This window comes from Punica granatum, chromosome 4 (genome assembly GCF_007655135.1).
Source record: "Punica granatum isolate Tunisia-2019 chromosome 4, ASM765513v2, whole genome shotgun sequence".
NCBI lineage: Eukaryota > Viridiplantae > Streptophyta > Magnoliopsida > Myrtales > Lythraceae > Punica > Punica granatum.
In genome coordinates, this window is record NC_045130.1 from 27,717,887 (window position 1) to 27,739,834 (window position 21,948).

The window sequence follows — 21,948 nt, forward strand, 5'->3', positions numbered from 1 at the left end:
CAAGAAAAACAAAACATATAGGTCTCTTCTTCTTTCTGATGGGCTGCCTGAGAAATATCTGTAGGAGAGTTGACAGTCACTCCTGAATATTCTTTGAATGCTCTTTGCATAGAATCTGTACATTATTGAAGATTTACTGGAAATTTCTCGTCCTCCTCGCTTATACAACTTAAAAAGACATCTAAGTTTTTGAACTAACATGTTGAACCGGACACGCAGTAGCCTTTTATTCCAGCTTCAACTTTTCTTAAAAGAAAAAAATAGGAAAGATATAAAATTTCGACTATCTTTCAAATACTTAGTTTTACTTTAACCCCTCTAATTAGTATTTGTTTATTGCTGACATCTTGCTGACAAACATGTCGTGCACTTAGTCCATAAACGATGTTTTACATGGATCTCTTTGTTTATGGATTAAGTGCACGACATGTTTGTCAGCAATATAAGATTTCCAATTATCACAAATTATTCTGACACCAATCGAGTAATATTCTGAGTCATTTTCTTGAGGACATTTATTACTCCAATGAAACTCATGGTTAAGCGTACTAACATTATTGTTCACCATTAAATTGCCCGATTAAGTATACCAACATTAGTTTTTTATGGAACACTAAATGGTATGAGCAGAGAATATAGTGCCAAATACAATATAATGTACGCGTGTTCATGGATGTAATGTTTTCTAATTTGGAGATAGGTAACATTGATATGATATGCTAAATCTATTATACAACCCTCAACATGGTCCTTTCTGATGGAAGGAGGACGCCGTCGTCCGTGTAGACACCATAACATCAATTTCTTTTTCGTGAGATCATTGGTATACTCAACTTATTGACTGAAATTAATCTCGTTTGACGTTAATTTTGGCTCTGATCACAAACCCTGATATATCAAATTAACTCAATGGTCGACAGCAATATTGTTGAAATCCCATGAGCTTTTGTCATAAGAAAACACTATACCCTCGGGTGAGGATCATTTCAGAAGTTGGAAGCGCAACTACGCTGGTAGCATACAATCTTTTATAACCGATCCTATAGATCCTCATAGGCGGATTACAAGTCATCTAAACTGAAAAATGAGTAAAATCGAACCACCAAGAAAGCCCAATTCATAGCACAACTTAGGGTTAGCCAAGCACGATAATCAATTAACAAAATCACAAAAAAACATGTGAAAAGGCTGCAATAAACAACAGCATGCAATAAAGCCGTCCAAAATTTTAATTTCAGTCTAACTGATTTAGCGCGAGCACCTGCATGTTCTGTGAATTGGCTCTGATACCACTGTTGGCTTTTATATTTTGAGTTCTAGGTTTTCAAAACATGAATCGTAATGGAATAATCTAGGAGAACTGATTTCAACGAAATCCTAATTAATGTTGTTATGTCTACTATTTCTCTTGAGCCTCGTCCTATTAAGTCGGCTTTAAGACATTTTAGATGGAGAAACGTCAGATGCCCTCATTCTTTAAACAAAGTTTCTGTTGGGTCTCCCTATAGAGGCCCTAAAGGGAAAAGGCCTAGAACAAAGAACTGGGCCGAACCAAACAAGGCCCAATAGAAGAAGCCCATAAAAGGCAGTTATAGGAAGATTCTCCCATATGTTTTTTTCAAATGATATCAGTTTCTTCATTAAGTGTTTTATTAGTTTATTTTTGTGGGGTTGTAAAATGTAATGAGGTTAACAAATATTACTTCCTTAATTTAGGTTAGATAGTTATCATCATCAATATTATGTTTGCCGCAACAGGCACGCGACAATGCTAATATTTATATCTATATCAATATCTATGCTAATAATAAAGTAAAAGAAAAAAATTCTATATCAATACCTGTATCTATAAGTTAAAGAAGTGTTCTTCCATTTTATTGTACTAATCCCATGAGATCCCTTGTAATTGGAAAAAAAATGTTCCAAAAAGCTCTATTTTAGCTTCAAATGTGTCCGTTTACTGGTAAGTTAAAATTCTTGTCTTTTCAAAGTATACCCGCATGTCCTTATTCCAGCCATCCCACAAATGTTATTTTCAAAAGTTCCCTACAACTCTACCAACATTGCAAAACAATCTATAGCTTGCATTTGGCTTTCGAGTTGGATAATCATCCAACTCAATTTGATTTTGTGCAATGATTGCAAGTGTTGATCAATATATTGATGTGTGAGAATATATATATGTACGTATATATAGATGTGAAAGTAAATGGAAATTTTATTATTAAAAAATTGATTATAAAAATGGTTAGAAAATATATATGAGAGAATTTATTATTAAATTTGAGAAAAAGATAAAAACAAGTAATGATTGTGTCATTAAATTGAGGGAAAAATAAAATTGAGTTGAGTTGAGGAAGATCATGATTTGGAAAACAAACGAATCTGATGGATAAATTATTATTCATACAGGCATGATGTATATTAATATGAATGTTTTATATTTTTCGTATTTTTTTAAAATATTTTTTGAACAATATTTTAATTTTTTTTACCTCATTTATCCTCAAATACATAAAATAGTCCATATACACACACGCACACACATATATATATATATATATTTTTGATGATTTAAATTATTTTACAAAGGATTAATAGGGGAGATTATGTTATGAATAGTCATATAAATTGGGAAATAATATAGTTGCAATGAGTTTGGAAAAGGGCATAGTTTTTCTTTCCCACAAAACACAAATTTCTTATCTCTGTCGTATTATATTATTGACTCATACGCGCGTTTGTATTTACCGACATTACTAATGAAGGTAATGATTATCCGTCGACAAATAAATAATGAAAAAAAGAAAAGCAAATTCATTCACTCGCAAGTGGTCCAATTGATTCTCAGCTGATTGGCTCATACTACCTTTATATATTTTAAGGGATTTTGTAGGATAATTATTTTAAAAAAAAAGATTTTTTTATGGTGGCACAATACATCATAGCGAGAAACGCAGCACTTTCTTTTACATGGTATGGAACTTTTTATTCAAATATATAGTATTTGGCGTAGTACGTTGAAAATTCTAACAGTATTACGCAAGTACTATGTTTTTTAATAGAAATTACCATGCCTTATAAAAGAAAGTATTAGATATTATGGTGACATTTTTCACAAGTTATAAAAACGCATATTTTAAATATAAAATTTAATAAATACTTCTGAAGAATGACGTTTTATTAATTGGTTCATTTATTTATTATTTTATCTCTGCAAATTTCCTCATATATTTGTCTCGTTTTTCTTAATTTCAATTATATTTTACATTAATTTAGGCTCTACATCCCATGTTTGTGTACCATTATAAGATATGTAATGTTAGTTTCTCGTCCTATTTAATCAGCAGTAAATTATCATTTTGGTCCTTGACCTTTGAAGTGGACATCAGTTTCATTTTCAACCTTTCATTGCCATCAAGAAAGCCACGGCATTACTCATTCGTCTATCATTTTATTTCTTGCCGTCAACCTGTCGTAAACTGGACTCTAACACCGTTAATTAAAATATTAAAAAAATAAAAGAAAAAGCAAGAAGAGAGAAAGGTGGCAAATCATGGCCCCCCTCTCCCCGCCACCTCCCCGGTCGGGGGAGGCTGCCAAAGGACCAAATGCCTTTGGGGACCTCTTCGATCGGGGTCGGTGATCGGCTCCAACATAAACCTCCCAACCTGAGGCCTTTCCTTTGTCTTTTTTCTGAATTTCTTTTATCTTTTTAATAATTTAATTAGCGGTGTTAAATGCCGAGGGCATTTTTTTATGGCAATGAAAGGATGATGATGAAATTGATAAGCTGCCTTAAATGTTAAGGACAATATTGATAGTTTGCTTTTTAATTAATTAACTAGGTAAAGGTCCGCACAAATTTTTAAAATTATTATTAATATTTTTATTTCGCAATGTATGCAATTTTTAAATTTTTGTTGAGAAAATACTTTAGTATCTCCATAATATCCCACATAACAAAATGTAGAAAACGCCTTTTTCAGATCTATATACATAGAATGTAGGAGACAGTTATAGGTCAACAAAATGCATGAACAAAATCCGAGAGTTTTAAAAAGTGAGTCGTGGCATATTCTCGTTCTGCTTCCGACTTCTATAAATTATGATGATGGCTCAAAAGTTTTTAAATAGATTTCATAGTATAAAGTAAATTTATTTTTTATGAGTATAAATTTTTTTTACTATGAGTTATGTGTTATTTAACAAAAATCTTCTAACATATGCATGATATATCTTGATCTTGATTGATAAAATGTAATTGATAACAAATTATATATATATAATATCGCTTCTCGGTTTCTCTAGAGAGAATGCAATAATAATATTTGTGCACAACCAATTTGCTAAAAAATGAAAAATAACCAAATATATAATTCATACTTTGAAATACCAATGTATCACCTCTTTTGTACTTGCAAATTCGGGAACAATGTATACTTTTATTTTTTCAGTAACAACATTTTTTTCTTCAAATTTGTAATTTTTTCATATAATTTCTTTCTCTAGTATTTCCTACTAAGGAAAGAAACCTCTTTTCATTAATTCTCAATCTTTATTAACTTTTCTATTTTTATCCTAAACCATTTTTAGTTTTGATTCCCGTCCTAAACCTTTTCCTATTGGTTCACTTTTAATCTTCCATCACTTTTCCCTCCGAAAAACTATTCCTTTTAACATTTTCTGAAGATATAAATTTAATTTTGAAAATAAAAAAGCTTGCGACTTTGGAGGCTGGCCATTACCCGACGCCCCATATCCTTTCTTTTTCTGCTTTTCTTTAATCATTTTTTTAATAATGAGAATTTTCGGGTTTTATCAAACAAATTTTACAGTCCACATGAAGTACTCTACAAGTCTATGGGACATGTCAAGTCAAGGCTGTGCAGTTTTATCCAATAGAGAGTATTATATCGAGTGATTTGTGAAATTACTTCAAACTGAGACTTTTTTGTGGGATTTCTTTGAGGTAGTCAAATCCTTTAACTATCGGGTTCTTTAATTAACTTTTATTTAAAGAAAATGTAAAAAAAGAAAAAGAAAAAAAAGGAATTATTTTGGAGGGAAAGTGACGGCAGAGAACGCTTGGTATGTCCTATGGCAAGCGATACCACACCTCACTAAGTCTTGCAGTGCACACTACACGATGCATCCTTGCCCCCATAAATAGAATACGCACTGTACGGAGAGGACACAATGTGAATTTCTCGTCATGCTTTCAACAATTCTAATGTTGGGCACAGGATCTAGCCAGAAATTCTAAAATTATGTCAAATTGAAGATGAAAACTCAGTAATTACGGCAAATTTCGAAGGGCTAGCTAGAAAATGTAATTTAGATCGAAGTCTCAAGATCAAATGTCGACAAACTATTTATTATACGAATCGTGACCAGAAATTGGAGAATAGGGAGGAGCATCAAGTGGTTGAATGAATGAACGCATTTTGGATAAAGAAACAAACACAATCAATGGACCATAAGAAAACAAAACAAAGAAAGGGAGGCATTGGCATGTCAATTCTCAAATCAACAAAAGAACAATAAAATCACGTTTTTTTTTTTAAGGAATCTTCCTCAACCCTTCTCTCCATGTGAAGCATTTGCAATTCCTTCTTATGTCTTATATTTTTCTGTTAGTACTCCCAACTTGTCCCCTACATTGATGATGAAAGTGGAATTATTGCTATCGACACCAATACATATAATCAATTTGGAGTACTCTACTACAAAGTTCAACAATAATATTAGTAGAAAATTAATTTCCATTTCCATTTCAATTATAACTCAGAAAATAGGATTAATTGGAGAGGATGAAGAACCAAGAACAAGAAGAGACCACCGCGCTTATAACAATCATGGACTCACCCAGAACCTCTAAAGATTACATCCAATCGCCTAAGTGTCTACTCATTAATTAATGAGCTCAATTTACCTTATCTCTTAAAATAACCGATCGAATGAAGTTTGGGTACTCTCAATTCGAATATGATATGATCCCGTGCCAGGCTTAGTACGATTGATCATCACCCGTCAAACCCGGTTCGGCTCCACACGGCGTCACGGACACGCCTCATGTCCCGGCCCTTGAGCGTGCGCCCTACTCCCTCGAACACCGAAGTTGCCGCCGTTTTCTGGCTTCTCGCGTACAGGTACTCGTGGGGTGGGACTATCTCCGAGCCCTCCCGGTCATCCATCCCATCATCCGAGTCATGCATCGACTCGACCGAGTCCACCCTGTATATCTTGCTCCAGTCCGGCACATTCACAGGAGCTGAAGTAGCCACGTGTTGGTGGCCACCGCCGCTGCCTTGTGGCGAGGCGGCCACAGAAGCAGCCATGCTCATGCTGTCGCCCCCACCGCCACGGTACTGGTGCACGATCCTCGGCGATGTGGCAGTGTTGGCAGAGCCCTGGAAGGCCAGTGATAGCCCGCCGACGTGGCCGCAATTATCTCCTCCTCTCAGGACCCTCCGCCGGCGGCCGTCGTCTGCAGCTGCGGGAGGGCTCCACGGGAAATGAGAGCCGCCTTGGCTAGTGTTTTCTTCTTCCAGGTCAGCTCCATCATCTACCACGGCCCATATATCTTCTTCCCGGAGCTCCGATGCGTCAGTGCTGCTGGATCCATAGCCGTTGCTATAACCATAGCCACCGAGCAGCTGCTCGCTCCGGCTTGTCGTCAGTCTCCGGCCCTTGGCCATCGGCCACTTTCCAAAAAGCCGGGGGCGGCGAAGAATATTAATATATATAAGTAACTTTCTTTTTTCGATACGGTGTAATAATAGAGATTTCGTTCAGCTGATCATATAGAGTGGTTTTCGTGGGGCGATCAATTCTATATATATATATATATAGCACTTTCTCTCAGTGCGGTCTCGTTGAATTTCATTTGAATTTAGTGCTCATTTTGACTTTCTTCCAATTATAAATGGAAGGTAAAAGATATTTCCTAGTCCTTTATAAAAAAAAAAATTATAAGTAGAGATTTTTTTTTCCTCGGTTGTTAATGAGATCCATGATCCTAATAAGAGTCGAGAGAAATGAAACTAAAAATTCCCTTGGTCCTATATCAAGGATGAGTATTATTTATGAAATCCCTTTTTTCAGTATCCTTTTCCATGTTCAGAACAATTGTTTTGCATTGTTGTAAGAGCAACCCAAAATGCTTGATAAGCACATGTGTACATTGCCAAATATTTTGGAAAGCATGGCCTCCCCTCGCCATATATTCATGCCTTAGAAAACGTTTAGAAGATGAAAATTTATGTGAATTCTTAGAAAAGCTTATTTAAATTTTCTGGACTTAAGGATTTTCATATTTGATTGGTCCATAACAATTCACATTCTCATTTGCTCATTCCCGCTTGAATGGTAATACAAATTGCCACCTGGGTTGGCAATGTGAATTCATATGTTGGTGGTATAACAAAATAAATAAGGGAAATTTACCTAAAATGACTCATACTTTAACCGTTTTGTCAAATTTATCCCTTTTTTTTTTTCGAATCTATCTCATGATTTACTTTTGCATCAAATATATCACAGCGTTATCTTTTCCGTCGACATCTAACGGCTGTACTGACGTGACGCCCACGTGGCAAGTGTGGCCCACTATCCCTCCACTTGCCACGTCAGCACGGCCGTTAGATGTTGATGGAAAAGATAACGTCGGGATAGATTTGATACAAAAAGTAAACCATGTGATATATTTGACAAAAAAAAGCATAAGATAGATTTGATAAAATGATTAAACCATGGGTCATTTTAGGTAAAAATTCTAAATAAATAATAATAAATAAGATTCTTAATAAGGTTAATTGAGATACTAAAGTGGTAATATGGATAAGCGATAATTTAATTGGTGGAGTCTATCCCAGAGACAGACGGACGCAGACGTTAGGGGGAGGAGGGGGGCCGGGGGGAAGTCCCCCCATACCCATCCCTTTTACATAAAATTTTCTAATTTCTTGTTGTTATGAAAAGAGATTAGGATTTATTTGCCCCCTAAGTGCATATTAACATAGACCATTTATATAATGTTCCCTTAATTGATTTTTTCGGAGTATTTACAGATGAATTACATAATTATTTTTCCCTCGTTAACTAAAAATCCTAGCTTCGTCATTGCTCTATCCCGAGGCAATGTGTATTAGTAATTATAGTACTGGCAAATTCCCAAACGCCACTTTACAAAATCATGTAGGGTTCACTCGGCCAATCAACATACATTAGTCGATGCGGTTCCTACTTTTTATCTCTTTGATTAGTGTTGAATCCATGACACATATATCGTTTAAGGTCGATGAGTCACACTTGTGACGTGCAATTATTGATGATATTATAGGGGCTTACACGGACTTTAGCTCATCTTGAACTCAAAAGTTCGAGTTGATAGATTGTGGTACCCAAGTTTCATGTAAACCCTTCCAATTCCTTTTGTGTGGCTGGTGTGGAATTTTGCCTCTTTTCACTCTCAACACATATCTTGTCTAAAATCAAGAAATTCGAAATTTATTTTCATTAGTAAAATTTCCCATATTTCTTTTTTTTTTTTTTTATCTTCCAAGAATTTTATCGAATTCATCAGCTTCATTTGTAATCGAAAAAAATAATATAAAAATGAAAGCCTAATCTTTTTTATTTCTCTTCTCTTCCTTTAAAGACGCCAAGACGAGCAAGAAACTCTGGAAAATAACAAAATATAATGAGCAAGAACTTCTCAAGGAAGTCATTGGCAGGGCAGGGAGGCGCCTGAGATAAACGGACTAAATCTTTTGTCGGCGTATGAGTTGAGGAATTTCTAAATTTGGAAGAAGAGGGAGTTTAATCGGCAAGTCCAAGGTTTAGCAGACGTGGTCAATTTTGATGATTCTATTTACTCATTTTGGTCTACTATTAATTAAGGTGGATCGATTAATTTACTGGAGAATGTGCCAAAAGATTGATCGATTCTCTTGTAAAGGTTGGCGTTTACTCGAATGAAAATACTAAAGACCTGCTTACTTTTGAAGAATCTTTCACGTTTTAAAAAAAAGAAAATTCTAAAAATTATATAAATATATTTACTTATATAAAAATGGAAAACAATTTAAAGAAAATTTTCTTCGCCAATATTTAGTTTTGTACAAGAATTAGATTATGAATTATTTTTTATTTCTCTAGCTTCTAATAACTAAGGTTATCAAAAGTTTCTTCTTTTTTTTTTCCGCGTCTCCTCTTTTCCAATTTATTTTTTTTCTAATTTTACATTATTTTTAATTAGTTGTCATCATCAAACCCGTATTGATTTGTTGTTAAAAATTTTACTTCATGTATTGATAACTATAAGAGCAAGTTTATCTATAAAAAAAACTATAAGAGCAAGTTATTATACATAGATTATGCTTTATTTCAAAGGGTTCTTCTATTCTATGCCCTAAGGGCATAGGTTAACCAATAATTACTTACCGTACTTAATTATGTTGATCATTTAATAAACATTCCCATATATCTCAATACCTAAAGTACCCCTTATTACAATTTTGACAATAATCCAACCTTTCTCTCTTCTAATTAATTATCGTTTCCGCAAAAAATAATTCTGTTTTAATTACTAATTTCAATAGATATAGTTTTGGAGATTAAAAAAACCCTAAAACCCTAGAATCTTAAACCCCAAATTCCTAAAACCTAAAATGCTAACCCTAAAACCTAAAACCCAAAATCGTAAACAGTAGAAAAGAACCCGAAACCCTAAATTTTTAACTTTATGTGATTTCAAACTTTTCCAGTTTAGTATTTGAAGTTTCAAAGTAATTTTGATTTTCTAGGAAGTTTCTTATATATTTTTCATATTATGTATGCCCATAATAATTGCTGTTATATTTAGTAAAGAATCGATAGAATTAACTATTTCAAAAATTAAAGAAAGTGTAAATACGGCATTGGAAAAGTCACATATGAGTTAATAAATGAACAACTAATCAAATATGGCAACTTTTTTTTTTTGCTAAATAATGTAATTCATTAATAATAAGCAATTGTGTAAACAACAGTGTCTAGGCTTAGGTCTAGATATCTTTCGAAAATACAAAGCGAATGAAAATATGGCAACCTATGATTAGTTAACAATGCCTTAGGGCATAGAATAGAAAAACCCTATTTCAAAATATAAAATCGAGTTAAGTTATTACTTGTTTAGAATATTTCGGATTGCAAAAAATTTTCTAATCTAACATTATTAAACATGTTTTTACATTTTGCTATGGAGAAATAAATTAATAAAAAGGAAAAGAAAAATAAAATTAGAAATGGATAATTAATTTCCTAAAAGTAAACATGCCGTAAATCTCCCTAAAAGTGTGCCTAATATCTTTCTAATAATTACATATATTAAATGACTCTAGGATATTGTGTAATTAATAATTAAATTTTTATACCATCTACTGCACGTGAAAATTGATTTTCCATTGGCAGCCCTCAAAATAGCGCCATGTGTCCTCTATAACACTAAAGAGTAACACCATTACTTCTTAATTTAGTTTTATCATTTTGAATTAAAATTTCATAAGTTACCTTGCATATACCAACATACAATATTAACTTCTAATTCAACCATAACTTGTTATGGGAAATAATCCCAAGCAATAATAATATTCTACAGTTTTTCATGATGTTTGCCCTCTTCTTGTTCATTTCTCAGTCTCCATGATTTTTGAATTAGAGCAGAAGTCATAAACTGATGAAATTTATATTGACGGGATCTGTGAGGAGGTTATTAATCAGGACGAAATGCTTGAAAATGATGTTGCGATTGACGAATGTCCTATCGTACTTACACATTTCTAAACAATGATTTTTATTAAAATTTAATACATCGTGTGTATCATTTTCTATAGTTTGTTTTATTTATTAATATCGATTGCATTAATCTAAGACTCTATGAAATTAAAAATAGTTCAGAGATTTATACGATATCAACAAAATTAAAGAGCCATGATCCATTATTCTCTATAAATGTAATGCTATATAATTCAATTAATAGGAAAATAATTTAAATGAAGAATGGACATTAGTCTACTTTGCGTAGACAGTGTTCTATTTCCTACAGTAGTGCAAAATCCATGTTACTTGACAATGGGAAGGACTTGAAAAATAGAACTCTTTGTTATAGGTTCTGTATATTATGAAGATAGGAAGAATGTGTAATAGAAATAAAAACACGCTTTGTATATTATGTACATATTTTTTGGGATTATATCCACTAATAATTGTGGTTAAATTAAAAGTTAATATTATTATATGTAAGGTAATTTATGAAATTTTAATTCAAAAAGATAAAACTAAATTAAGAACTAACGGTGTTACTTTTTGCTGTTAGAGAGGATACGTAGCACGATTTTGAGGGCCAATGGAAAATCAATTTTCACAAGCACTAGACAGTATAAAAATCTTTTATAACTCGTGCCATTGCGAGTAGAATATTTAATTAGAAGGATAACATTATATTATTTTTATTTATCTCTTTTTCACAGGAATGATATTTTTCCCCTCTTCTACTCGCAGCTTAACGTGTTGATCAAGGAGATTATGGGCCAAATTCGTTTTGATCAAAGACAGAGGGGGCGCATTAGACGAGCCGGAGAAAGTAGAGAGGCTAATAAAAAAAAATTATTCAAATGGAGCTCGCTGCAAAGGGCAGCTAAAAATTATAACATCAGTGCATCTGGAAAAGGATTTAACTTCCCTCATAAGGCTCCTTAAAAAGGTTAATTGCACGAATCAATTAGGGAGTGTCACGTCATCAAGTGTCGGGCTATTATTGATAAATAAATAATAAGAAATTTATTAAATAACAAAATACTTATTATTCGATAAGAAATTTATTATTTTTGAATATAATAAGATACTTGATAAATAATAAAAAATTTGTTATTTTTTAAGAAATTTATTCTTTTAAATATAACAAGACTCTTTTTGAATAATTAATTTCTTATTAAATAACAATAATCTTATTATTTTTTAGAAGATATTTAAAAGTTCATCTGTTAGGAGCCTCCTCACACTAGACACTCTCATACAAAAAATAGTGACTCACTAATAAGACAACAAAATTTGAACAAAAAAATATGTATGTATTGACCATTTTAAACCCAGCCAGTTCTATATTGATTTCTCATGGCTCTGTTACCAAATATGATACAAAAGCTGATGTTGTTGATTGTCCAATTGCCATACTCACGTACTTAGGTACCTTAGTGTTGTGAGAAATGTGGTTTACGAAGCAGAACTCACCCTCGATTAGGACCGCAGAGATACTTGTTTATGTTCTTACCAATGGAGAAAAATACTTAAGTAATTTTAATCAGATTGCCAGTACCCACCAAAATAAAAGAAAATGTAAATATTTATCTATAGTTAAATCTTATTTCATAATTTTTCAATTTTATTCCTAATCTCACTTAAATTTGGATTGAGGAATTTGATCTGACCTTTGAAGTATATAAAATCACCTGATTTTATTTTTAAAAAATTTTAAACTTCTGATTTTACACTATAAAACGAGTAAATCATATGATTTTGTGCATAGAATGATTCACCTTTTTTTTATTATTATTCTCGCTCTTACTCTTATTATTTTCGAATCCTACTCTCAGCCGTATAGTCCCAAGTCATCCCGGCGTCTGAGGCACACGCTCCGATCGGGTCGAATAATGATAACCCCCAGATTCCAAAAAAACAGCCTTCATCGAGACTTCATGGCGCAGCCATCTGAGACCCCACATCCACGTGGGTTTCTAGGCTTCGTCTCACCACCCAGGAGGTGTCTACTGCCACGTGTGGGGCCAAAGACAAGGTCCTTTTCGCTGCCACGTGGCACGACGCTGACTGGTTGAACTTAAAAATTAAATAAAAACCATGTGGAAGTGGCATGTGTGCCGCCGGAAACCATTAATTACGCCTCAGATTTAATGATTGTTAGCGAGACTTTCGTATTTTTTTACTTAGTGTTGCTATTTATATTCTTATAATAGATTATAGGTCCGCTTCATAACCGAAAAAAATATGTGGAAGAAATCCAGGATTGGGAGATCGTTTATTGTGCTGAGAACTTTAATTTGGATAATTGATCGGACTAGTTAGATTTTTAAATATCAAATGATACAGATGAAATAAATTAAAATTAAAACAAATATGAATTGATTCATTTATTTCTCAAACAATATTTTGAATTTAAATTTTATGAATAAAATAAATTTAGAACTAGTGAAATCTACCTTACTCAACTCGACCTGAATTAGTGAACATGTATTTTTTTTTCAGAATAATAGGCGGTATAGATAATAAGAAAAAAGAATTTTTTTTACATTTTATTTTTCTTATTAGACAATAAAATTATTTTTTTATTTGGCAAATGAAAGTGGGAGCTATGATTATAATTGATGATCTAGCAATAAAAATCAATATATGCTAAATTAATGCATCTATATGCAGTTGATAAAACATACTGTTAGTATGCCAATATTACTTACAATGCAGGTTTTGAAACTCATCGAATACACTTGGTGGCCAGGGAAGTCCTGCCGTACCGAACATGAATTAATTTCGTCTTCTAAACGGAAGATATTTGCGGTCTCATGCACTTCAATGAAGAATAGAAAAAATAAAGTATGCCGATTGTAAAAATGGAGGTACAAATTGAGCGATCTCTGTGATGGGGCACATTGGACGGTCGAGAGTCAAGGTGTGGGGACCACATATCTGTCCTTTTATGATTAAAAAAGAGTCATCAAAGAGAGTGTATAAAGTGTATGGTGTATGTTCTCGCCTGATAATAAAAAAGCTACAGATTCGATACTCAGTGAGACTATTTATATTTCTTTATTAGTTGTTATAATTTTTATTTTATTATATAAAACTCACGAACCTTTCTTATAAAAAAAATGAAAAATAGGAATCCCATCATTCGTGCTGCAAAATATATAGAGCAAAATCAAAAGAGCATGCAACAATGTACGTTTATACTTGATAATTAACAAGTTTAGAATTTAATACTCATCGTGTAATTATTTATATTCTTTTATTAATTTTTAAAATTTATATTTTATTGTATTAAATTAATGAATTTCTTTATAATCGAAAAAAATTTGTCTAGAGTAAATTGGATGGACCCTCTCACCTGCCTTGAATCAAGTTCAGTTTACACCAAAAAGACTAGATGGATGTGACCTCTCAAATTTGTATAGTTTTATCTGTCGACCACGGCCGTGTTTTAGAAAATAATGAAAGAAATGTCTATTGATCGATACATTAGTAAATGATCCTACGTCGTCATGTAATATGAGAAAATACTAATTAAATTACATAAAATAGAGAAATTAGTGCTAATTATTCGAATAATTATCATAGTTATTTTTCATTAAACAATTCTTATTATTCTATCTCGTTACGTCAATATGAGATAGGATCATTCAAAATTTTTTCCTAGTGGTCTGATTATTTACAATGACCTGGATTGATTGGTTTCGTCCAGATACCTTCCTCGGATAGTTAGGGTCAACTTACCATATTCAAGCGCATCAAACCAATTCCCTTCCTATTTTGTTTAATTATAGGAGTTTGCGATATGACAACTATCATGATATATATCAATCGTTTATGCCGAACAAAATTTAAAAATCACGGATGGACGCGAATCTTGTGTCTCCTTTCCCCGTTCCCATCATATGTCCATTTTATCAGGAGTTGACACATGTCCTATTAAAAGATAAATGACTAATTAATTTTTTCGGTAAATAGATAAATGACTTATTATATGCTTGAATGTATATGGACACACACATGAACTCCTTTTTCTTTCCTTTTCTTTTCTTTTTCACAACATAACAAATTAATCTTTTATAAGGACACAGAGATAGAAGACGGGGACAGGGAATGGGAACAGATGATTTGCATCCCTTATGAATTAAAGGTTAGCGTAAGTATTACCTAACTTTCGTACAAATAATGGGCTCACGAAAATTTCACTCCATAATATTGTTTTGGAACTATTTTCTGTAGAATCAGATGGTATCGCAGTCAATTTATGCACACCTTGGCTAAGCAGAAAGGGGATTTCAAACTTCGTAGATTAGGAGAACAATTGCCTTAACTACTCGAAGAAATTCTTTAAGGTTATCTTCTCCTATATACAATGCCTAAAATTGATAAGCTTTGGAGAAATTAATACAAAATATTCATTGTTAAGTTTAAGCATACTTTTTTTGGGTGAATTTGGGCCAAAGCCTTTATGCATCGAAATAGATTAAACATTACATAAGCGAGTGATGAAAACAACTGCAATATCCTCGAAAAGTAAAACTTTCAAGCCCAGGTGGACTCGTGTCAAACCTATAAGCGCCTCTGGGAAGTGAAGCGCATAGTTAGGCAACCAATCAGCACATCTATTCCCTTCCTAATACACCTGCTCCAGCATTACTGACCAATACTGATCCAGCATCTCCCTTACAATAGCTCCATTAGTTCCTATTTGCCTGTGAGTCAATTGGAGAGTGTTGATCACCACCTCAGAATCAGTTTCGAGAACAAACTTTCTTGGCGCCACGCCATCTCTGACCCGGTCTTAGTCGTCTATAACTCTGCAGAGACCGATGTTGTGACTCCAATGTTTTGAGCAAATCCCAACACCCATTTACCATACTCATCTCGAAGAAGCCAACCGGTGTGAAGTGCAAGCTTTCGATATATTTATCCTATTCAAATTTGGACTAGAATATTGAAATGATATGTTTGTTGTTCTTTTTTTTGATAATTTGAAATTCAGTTCCTTTCATAAAAAAATTAAAATTTTATCCATAATTTAAAAAAACGTAATAATGAAAAAGTTATTTTAAAGTCTTCTACCAAGTAATTTTTCTAATAAACACTAATGCATTCAATTGGAAATTAGACATGTTTTCATATTTGAAGCAATTATCATATAATAAATAGTTTAACATAATTAAAAATAAATAAATATATATATATATATATATATATATATAATTTGTGCTTCTGAAATTAACCTCTCCCAGTCAATGTTTACATTACAATAATATTTATCAAAATATAAATTTAGAAATACTTATATGAAATTATAATGAAAATTACAGCCAATATTACAAAAAATCTTCCATATGCAAATATTCTAATTAAATTATAACTGTTTCAAGTTTCCTATAATTAAAATAAATATAAAATTAAATAAATTATAATATATATATATATATATGAATTTCTTCATTATCAAATTATCAATATAAATACTATATACGCATATATGCTTAAATCCCTGTAATATTAATAAGAGCAAAAAGCTACAAATAGTATATGTTTAACGTCAAATTCTATGATAAGAACTTATATTTATCCCGTGAATAAGAATTTCAAGATTTTTGTTTATTATGAATCATCTCATATATAGTAAAATTAAAATTGATTAATTTTCTATAGAATATAAAAGTAATTATTTATATTAACATATTCAATACCTAATAAATTTACTAATTCTACTTTACATTATGTATATTATAGATGAAAGATTATTCGGCTATTAATTACTCTTTTCTTTGCGATTTTTCTTATTGACAATAATTTGTTGCCTGACATTCAAAGTTATAATTATCTTCCCAGTCGTCATGTCGACAAAATGAAATTAATAGAAAGTCATCATGTCGCAGAAGTTTGTTATTAAAAGCAATTCTAGTATGCGGCCAAAAAATAAAAATAAAAAAAGGAACAATTCTACTGACGCTCGCTCGATAAATATAGTATTCTAGTATGCATTCATGACGTTCCCTGTCATGAAAACAGCTTTAACTAGTGGATCGGGAAAATACCAAATTCTAGGGATCAAATCACGCATGTCATTATGTTGCGGCTGCTTCTTCCTGTACCCGGGGGGCCTGGGCTACTTCAATAGCTTACCGTCGCTCCAGTTGATATGGCACCGTCAATTCCATAATAGCCATTCGTGAGGTTGGGATCAAACTCCTAAAAATTTGTTTTCTTTTTTGTTATAAAAAGAGCCCAAAAGTTTAATATAAAAAAATAAAAATCTTATTAATCAATAAATGAGTGCGAATAATTCACTGTAAAATTCGAACTTAAAAACTATTAATTAATGGATAAGAGTGTACGTTACCATACTACATTTTCTCTCAAAATCATTCTCTTTTTAACGGCAGAAATGTACATCTTTTATTTTGAAAGAGTCAGACTTTTATTCTTCAATTTATGACTACTTTTTCATTTTTACTCTAAACTATCTTTTGATCGATTTTGTTCTCAACATTACATGATTTGTTGATCTTCGTCCTCTGTCTATTTTTCCCTCCAAGAAAGCTGACATTGTAGTTATCAGAATAAAAAATATATATTTTTTACAGAATAAGAAAGAATAATATAAAAGAGGGATCCGGAAGGCTTAATCGAGGTAGGAGATGGATGAGGGCCACCATCGGCCGCCACCTTTCGATTAGTTTTAGGGTGTGGGGAGGGGAAGATGTGTGTGTTGGCATGGGAGACGTGCAATTCCGTCTAGCGTTTCCAATCTCCATTAAAAGTTTTACGAAAAAAGTAAAAGTCCTAATGAAAGAAAACTAAAAGTGACATTTTTCTTTTTCTCTTTTCAAATAAAATTTCTTCCAATTTAAAAACGAAAAGAGAAATTTCTTTTTCATTTGAAAATGTTTTGGGACTATATCTCCTTTTTCGATGGCCATATCTCCTTTACCAAGAAATGGTAATCTAGGCCGTATTTTTTTTCCATTATAAGGGAGGTCCATAAGTGTACAATTAAATAAAATTCCTAATAGTTAATAAAAGAGGTATATGTAATCCATGAAAATTGAATTTGAAATCTCTTCGTTATTATGTGAGGGTGTAACATTCTCTTTCTCTTATCCTTAATTTTCCAAGAGAATGTTAAAAGGAAAATTTGGAAATGTGGGGTGAAGAGAGACCAAATATATCATTCAAATTGAATGAAAGAATTCTTCTGTAATCTTATATTGCAACAAATGAAGAAATAAATGTTAATCAATTAAGTAATTATCATAAATGTTCTTAATTATAGTAATTTTATTAGTTTTTCCTTCATCACATTATTGTAAGGTAAGAACGTTTAATTAAGATTTTCTCTTTTTAATGAAGAAAATTTTAGATGATCCTACATCAAATGACGTGGTGAGAAAGAACCAATAAAAATTGTTTAATGAAAAATAATTATGACAATTATCCAAGTGATTAGTATCAAGTCTCTAGTTTCATACATTTTGATTGGTGTTTCCTCATGCTACATGACGAGGTATGATCACCCAATAACTTCTCCCTTTTAATGATAATCGTGCTCATCAGGGGCGGAGCCATATGAGCGCAAGGGGGCAATTGCTCCCTCTGGATTTTCAACTTCTTTAAGATTTGCCCCAAAAATTATAAATTTTCAAAATTTTGCCTTATAATATGTATGTTAAATTATTATTTTCCCCCGATAGAATATATTATATATGTCAAGTCATTACTTTGCCGACGCTGGAAGAAAATTCTGGTTCTGCCCCCAATAATCATCATGCACTCATTCTTCGATCAGAGTCCCATCACTTGCATTTACTAATCAGTATCAAATCCTCTAATAAAAGTTCCATATTTTGCGCAACAACAGTTTGTGCTCAATGATATATCATATCGAAAATGATATAAGAAGATTAGATCACGATGTGGATCGATCATCGAGCGATAAGAGCTGTATGTGGGCTCTTGTAGGTCAACTTGCGGGCAGGGGTGGAGCCCTTAGGGCATCAATAGTGATGGGACCTGAGCTAATTAAGGATCCTACCCTACAAAACTAGCATTTTGTTTTTCCTTGCTGGAACTACAAAACTTGCAATTGGCTTCGGGGTTTTACAACCAGAGGTGTGGACCCCATGAATTTGTTTCTAATTTGGATTTGTTATACATATAAGGGGCCTCTCCATATTTTTTGAGCATCCTATGCTTTGACATTGATGTAAATCCTTAAATCAATATTTATGAAACGGCAATATAATACAAAAAGGAATATATATATATATATATATGTTTAGGGCAGTGTAACCGTGTAAGTAATTTTTGTTTTAAATTCATCAAAAAATCTAACTTGTTTTAAAATTAATCTAATTTTGATAGGCATAGTCACTAATTAATTTTCACTTAACTAGAGTGTCCTTAAAAATGCTCTAAAGAATGATAACATTGCGTTTGGTAATGATGTTAATTAAGTTTGATTTAATTTGATTTAGTTTGATTTGAGGAGATGAAAACAAAAGTGGTTGGGCAAAGTATGTGAGATAATTTGAAGAAAGAAATAAAAAAGTAATGATTGTTAAAAGTGTTAAAATTAAGAAAAACATGTTGAATAGTTGAGGAAATTATTATTAAATAATTAATTGTAATAATAGATAAAAAAAGTATGAGAGAGAATTTAGAAAAAAAAATTGAAAAAATAATGATTGTATTATTGAATTGAGAAAAAGTAAAGTAAAGTGAAGTTAAATTTGATTTTGTAAATAAATATATAATATTTAGTAAGGGAATTTTCTATTTAATAAAAATTTAATTGGATTTACGATAATTAGTTTCTTATATAATATCCATTTATCTCGTAAAATAATAAGTTTTTTGTTATTTAGTAAGTGATATATTATGTTAATAGATAATAAATTTCTTGTTAAATATCGACTCTTATTATTTAGCGAGTAACTACACCGGCAATCATCCAATACACAGTGACGTGGTGCTCTCCGATTAGTCGTTGTTGTTTGCTCCTTATGAGGGGCCTCTAAATGGAAGATTTACATAATAGGATAATATGATAATAATCAACGTAGATTGGTTCAAGCGGTTTGATATTTTTGTTCATGTTAAACAAGATTTCGAGTTCGATTTTGTAAATAGAAAAAATTCATGGTATGAAAGTTTTATCACTTAGTAGACTGACACGACTCCAACTAATTTAGTTTGAATTTATTGGACTTTCGGATATTAGGATGCATACCGAAAGAATATGAATTGATATGCAGATTGTCGATGGTGTTTGCCTTACTCATTGCTTAGTTGAGATAAACTGTTTTTGCATGACTTCCGACATTATATTATTCCCGTTAATGAATAAATATTCGATTTAACTGATCTTTCGACGAAGATAATACCCTAGAGAGACAGAGAGTCCTCTGCATATTGTCAGCACCCCATTTTGGCCCACCGTCTTCCCACACGAGGATTTCCGACCGAGGCCCGGGACACTATTCATCACCCGGCAATCAGAGACAAGTAGGCGAGCATGGGGTCATGAGCAATAGGAGAAGAGCACGGTCTACTGAGAAAAGCGGAGGAAAGCCATCGGAAGAACGAACGAACAAGGAATCCCCGAAACGACGGAGCTGACACTGTGGCATTATTCATCATCGAGTCACCGAAGCACCGAAAGGTGCCCAATATGGGACTCCAAAAATCCCTCTCAGTGCCAAAGTTACCAATGACACGTCCGGGGGCATTTCTGGGGCATCCTGCTTAAGCCGGGACACCCCGATCCCCCACGGACGCCTTTTCTGACAGAGCTCCCGGGGTTCGCCCCATTGACAAGCAAACGGCCCCTCAAAACGGGCTTACAGGCATCCAGGGACCACCAGGGCCGGGGAACAAGCTTCAAACAACCTTCCGGAACTCGTCTCGGTCTCCCGAGCTACGTTTCAGTGGGCACGAACGTCTCCCGGCGAACCTTCGGGGCATTTCCACGGAAAACAGAGATCGCAACGATTTCCGAGCACCTCACAAAGATCCCCGAGCACCTCAAGACATTCAGGGCACACTGAGAAAACCCCGGTCAAAGTCCCTAGGTCCTCCCGGACCAACGGTCCCCGACCGAGGACGACGAGCCAACGATCACCCACGGGGCAAAAGGATCGCCAGAACGAATGCAAGAATGCACAAAGATCAATCGAGGGTCAAGGGACGCTAAACTCCACTCCGAACGTCCGAACAGGGCAAAACCGACTCCCGAGGCGCCGAGTCGCCCGAACGTTCGTCCACACGATGCATGGCGATATTAGGCTCATTCAAATCCTCGTCATTCAAGCATTCCAAATCCATAAATTAATTGGACATCGGAGATCGGACGCGCGCTCAATCAAGTCTCAAGTATTTTCCGGCTTTTCTCTCAACCGAATGAGACCCACAGCTCAGTCAAGCCAAGCCATCAAGCCGCGGCTCAACCCCAAGCCACGGCTCAACCCTCGGCTCCGATTGGACAGCCCCAAGCCGCGGCTTTCCCCTCCATGGCCGGCGGCTCCACCTCCCAAGACACTCCCTCCACCACACAATTCAAATTTCCCTCACTTCTTTCACTTCTTCTTACACATCCATCACACCCATCACTCTCCTTTACCTTTCCCCACACTCAACATGACATCTACCCCTCCCTAATCCCCTTGGGATTTTCGACAGCCCCCTAAGCATGCCCTAACCCCACTTAACTTTGCTCAATTGCATCATTAAGTTTCCCTTTATAAGCCCTTTCACCATTAAGTCTAATCATCTCTCCATTCTCCTTCTCTCTCAAGCCAATCTCTCTCCAAAAACCTCTCAAGCTCCAGCCCTTTCCCTCACTTTCGTTCAGCCCGTGCCAAGGCCGAAACCGGCTAAAACCGCCGGAAAACCACTCGGTATTCCGGTAACCACCCGACCCGACTTAAGCCAAAAATCATCAAACTTCCTAGCCTACATATTTCCCACCCCCTAAGTCCATTTCCGGGCTTAGATTTTCGATTTGAGGCCTCCAACACCCCGTTCCAGCCGTGAGAACTTTCGGGTCCCGAGACTTCCCTAGCCGCGCATACCGAGCAAGCCACGTGCCATTTCTTCCCACGACTTCGGCGAGTCGTGCCATCACGTTCA

General features: G+C 33.9%; 1 protein-coding gene across 1 annotated transcript; it reads right to left on the reverse strand.

Moving 5' to 3' along the window:
- Window positions 1-5,747: 5,747 nt before the first annotated feature.
- LOC116206348 lies at window positions 5,748-6,829 on the reverse strand. The gene has a single exon (XM_031539193.1). It carries the CDS (start codon window positions 6,699-6,701, stop codon window positions 6,027-6,029), a length of 675 nt encoding a protein of 224 aa, XP_031395053.1. The 5' UTR covers window positions 6,702-6,829; the 3' UTR covers window positions 5,748-6,026.
- Between the last annotated feature and the right edge of the window lie 15,119 nt (window positions 6,830-21,948).